The sequence below is a fragment of the Hypomesus transpacificus genome, chromosome 10, assembly GCF_021917145.1.
Source record: "Hypomesus transpacificus isolate Combined female chromosome 10, fHypTra1, whole genome shotgun sequence".
Lineage (NCBI taxonomy): Eukaryota > Metazoa > Chordata > Actinopteri > Osmeriformes > Osmeridae > Hypomesus > Hypomesus transpacificus.
The window spans coordinates 13,572,952-13,576,568 of NC_061069.1; the positions used below are offsets into that span (position 1 = coordinate 13,572,952).

Below are 3,617 nucleotides of genomic sequence, written 5' to 3' on the forward strand. Positions count from 1 at the left end.
TAAAATGTTTGTTTGTGTTTTGCTACAGCTGTTAACCTGCCTGTGAGCCCTGCTCCCATCTTCCTGTTAGGCTCCTCCCATCTTCCTGTTAGGCTCCTCCCATCTTCCTGTTAGGCTCCTCCCATCTTCCTTCTTGAAAATATGGGAGTTCATTTCCTTCGGTTTTAGTCATGTGTGAATTGTGCTGTAATTCTGTAAATCCAGGTTTGCTAAAGACTTTGAGAAATTAATAAATGAGAAATATGACTTCTGGGATTCTAATGTATATTGGCTGTCTGTCTGGTACCTGTTTGTATGGTACCTGTCTGTCTCAGCAGTCTGCCAGAGATGGGATGTAAAAAATATTGTGTTACTGTACGTAACAAATTTAAGTAGATGATTTTGGTATCAGTACTTCACTATACATTATTCTGACAACTTTTTACTTTCACTCCTTACATTTTTTTACACAAATATCTGTACTTTCTACTTCTTACATTTTCAAACCAGGCTTGTTACTTTAGTTTTCATATGTACTTGGTGGCATGATCAATATTATTTATTGTCATTCCGTGCCTTTTTTTCATTTCCTGGCTATCACGCACAACAAATGTAAGCTAGTCTACGAAGCTACCATGGGGCAAGGCAGAAGGCAATAAAAAAAATGAGGACGTAACTCTATTGTACTCTATTGTACTGTGCTCTGCTTTAATCTACTCATTTTTGGCTTCTCAGTTCACCTCCTCCTGTCTCATCTCCTTTCACTGTGGAAAAAAAGGTATGTTATGGATGAGACAGAGGGAATTAGATGTGGACATGACTGAGAATAGAGACATTCCTCATCACCCATGGTCATATGAGGGAGATGTTCAAAATTGTCCACGTCAAACAGGATTCCAGGCAAATGCTCCGTGTGTGTCTACAGTGTCTTTTTGTATTAATGTGCTACTAGGATGTGAGGTCTAACAGGTAGTAGTAATGGCTACTTTTTATTTAAGTATATGTCAGAGCAGATACTTCTTTACTTTACCTGAGTGAAAAGGTGTTGACAATACTTCAACTTTTACCAGAGTCCTTTTAAACATGAGTACCTGTACTTCTATTCTACTTGAGTGAAGGATGTGTGTACTTTTGCCATCTCGGCAGTCTAGAAAAACGATATATCTAACATGTGCTATTGATATTTTACTATGTAGACATCTAACATGTACTATGCGATGTACTATACAACTCACCATAGAATATCTCTTCAGGTCCAGCAGCCATAAAGGTGCACCACAATGGTGCGCCATGTGGCCACCAGGTGGCGTGATCTCACCGAATCTCCATGGAGACCTGCAACCTGAGGAACGTGAGGTCGCGATTCCCAGCACCGGCTCCTTGTTTGGTCCGCATGTGCTGGGCTCGGTGACCAGACTTTGTGCTGGGCTCGGTATCCTCGTAACCAGACCTTGTTTATGCACCGGCGTGATACAACAAGAACAGACAAGCAGCAACACAGCTTAAATAATTCAGTGAATTTAATTGTCACTATTGAGAGGTAAAATCCCGTTAAATTGCTACACAGAGTTTTCAACACATCAAGAGACCGACTGCAAACGAACTGCACATGTATATAGGCTATTGTAAATACAACTAGGATTAGGCTCCTCTACTCAACAACGACAGGACATGCACAGAGATCTCCCCCCCCCCCCCCCCCCCCCCCCCCCCCCCAAAAAAAAAAAAGACAATACAAAATAAGACACGTATGTTTTGGTAAATAAAAATATACATTATTTGTCATTGATAAGTGCTTGTAAACAAGTAAGGCATTATATTACACGGTAGAGACGCTGCTAGCCCGCTGCATGAGATTGTCCCGGATGTAGGCAGCGCTGTGGTCCGGGCTGCAGTAGCTCCCACTTGAACAGCAGCAGTCAGTTTGCTAAAAAAAAACATATTTTAACAGCTTGGCCGCCTTAACATAGCCTGGGTAAAATACCGCCATGTTCCAGTTCCATTAGACTCCCAGTTTGCATCTCTTTGCTGAGAGTAAACGCCAGGGTAACGTTTCAGTTAATCTGTGTCCTTACTGCCGGAGGCGGGCCGTTATGCCCGTCCGTATGTACCTGTGGGCGTCTTTAATAAGCTTGTACCTGGTTTGGGAGAAGCTGACAACCGTTACTGACGTGATTCATGACCTTCTGCTTAAGTTGGGCGACCTGCTCCCGCAGCGCGGTGGCCGTGGAGGACAGTTCCGTGTTCTGCGTCTTAAGGTTCTTCACTTTATCCTCCAGGCGGGAGATCCGCTCCAGCTTCCGCTTGCGACATTTGGACGCCGCTATTCTGTTGCGCAGCTTCTTCCGCTCCGCCTTGATGCGCTCCTGGTTGTCCATGTCGATGGGGGAGAGCGGCGGGCTGTCGCCGAAGCTCGTCATGTCCGGCACCGTCTGCGGCTCGTCCTTCAGAGCCTGGAGTCGTGACAGCGCTGCCGCAGCCGCCTGTTGCTGCGCGCTCAGCAGATGAGACGGCGGCGGAGGGAAGGGTGTAGTGTCAGTGGAATAGTTAACCGTAGTGCCCAGTGGGCTCGCTCCATATCTATTTAGAGTCGTATAAACGGGAAGGTCTGACGGTAAACAGACTGGGGCTGCGTTGGTACCGACCAGGTCCAGTCTGTCCGGTTGCACGCACGTCCCCTCGCTCAGCTGATTCTGCTTATGAAGATCCTCCAGCGCCTTCACAAAGCCCTCCGCGAACTCCTGCTCGTCACTTGCGGACCGCGGGTACAGGAACTGCGAGGTCGGGGTGGTGGTCACCATCCCGTTGGACTGGATGATGAGCCGCTCCAGGTCTGGCGAGGCCAGCTTCAGGAGCCCCAGGTCCGGAGAGGCGAGGAGGCCGTCCGCGTCCCGCAGGCTGGGCTTGAGGCTGGAGCTTTGCTCAGTCAGTGCCAGGCTCAGCTCCTTCTTCATCATGCTGCTCTGGGACAACACGCTAGAGAGCCCTCGGATACTCAGCAGACTGGGACAGAAGGCTGTTTCCATTCTACACCCTCACATGAGGGTTTGGGGCGCGTTACGCATGTAGACGATCAGTGACAAAATCGTTTAAGTAAAACGATATATTTTCTCTATAACTAACCTCTAAACAGCTGTTAGTATTGAAAGCTGCCAATTCGATTGTTCGGTTTAGCTAGCTATAAAGGTTTAAACGATAACCTTTTTTTCGTCCTGCTCTAGCGGCTGAAGCCTTTTTTCCCGGTGGCAAAACTCCTATGCGCGCGCCCAACCCTCTGCACGGTTTCTATCCCTAAAAATTCCATTATGTCATTTCAGAGCGAGGAGATTGGCCCGAAATGACGTTTATTTCCGGTTCAATTTAAATAAGGGGCCGAGCTTGTCTGTATTGCTATGGAGACTGAGGGTAAACTGCAAACAGCGCAGTGCATTGTGGTTTGATGTCATAGAATAGAACGCCCTGGGTCGCCAGGGCGGGGCGGGAAGAGCAGGGAGGGGCGCGCCCGACACGGATAATGTTCACAGAAACTTTGTACTGTACAGTGTTCCCTTTACAGTGTTCCAACGTCATCTTTACAACATATCATACCACAATACAAGGGAATACCTAGTCTTTGAAAAGCTGTAGTTTGTGGTTAT

The 3,617-nt window shown here is 47.1% G+C and overlaps 1 protein-coding gene across 1 annotated transcript; it reads right to left on the reverse strand.

Annotated features, from left to right (window-relative positions):
- Positions 1 to 1,481: 1,481 nt before the first annotated feature.
- On the reverse strand, positions 1,482 to 3,404 carry LOC124472583 (transcription factor jun-D-like). Its single transcript, XM_047027513.1, has one exon. The coding sequence runs from the start codon at positions 3,003 to 3,005 to the stop codon at positions 2,103 to 2,105; it is 903 nt and encodes a 300-aa protein (XP_046883469.1). The 5' UTR covers positions 3,006 to 3,404; the 3' UTR covers positions 1,482 to 2,102.
- Between the last annotated feature and the right edge of the window lie 213 nt (positions 3,405 to 3,617).

What these genes read in the sequence shown, in the direction of transcription:
- LOC124472583 (XM_047027513.1), bottom strand. Translation starts at nt 3,005, where the DNA reads ATGGAAACAGCCTTCTGTCCCAGTCTGCTGAGTATCCGAGGGCTCTCT.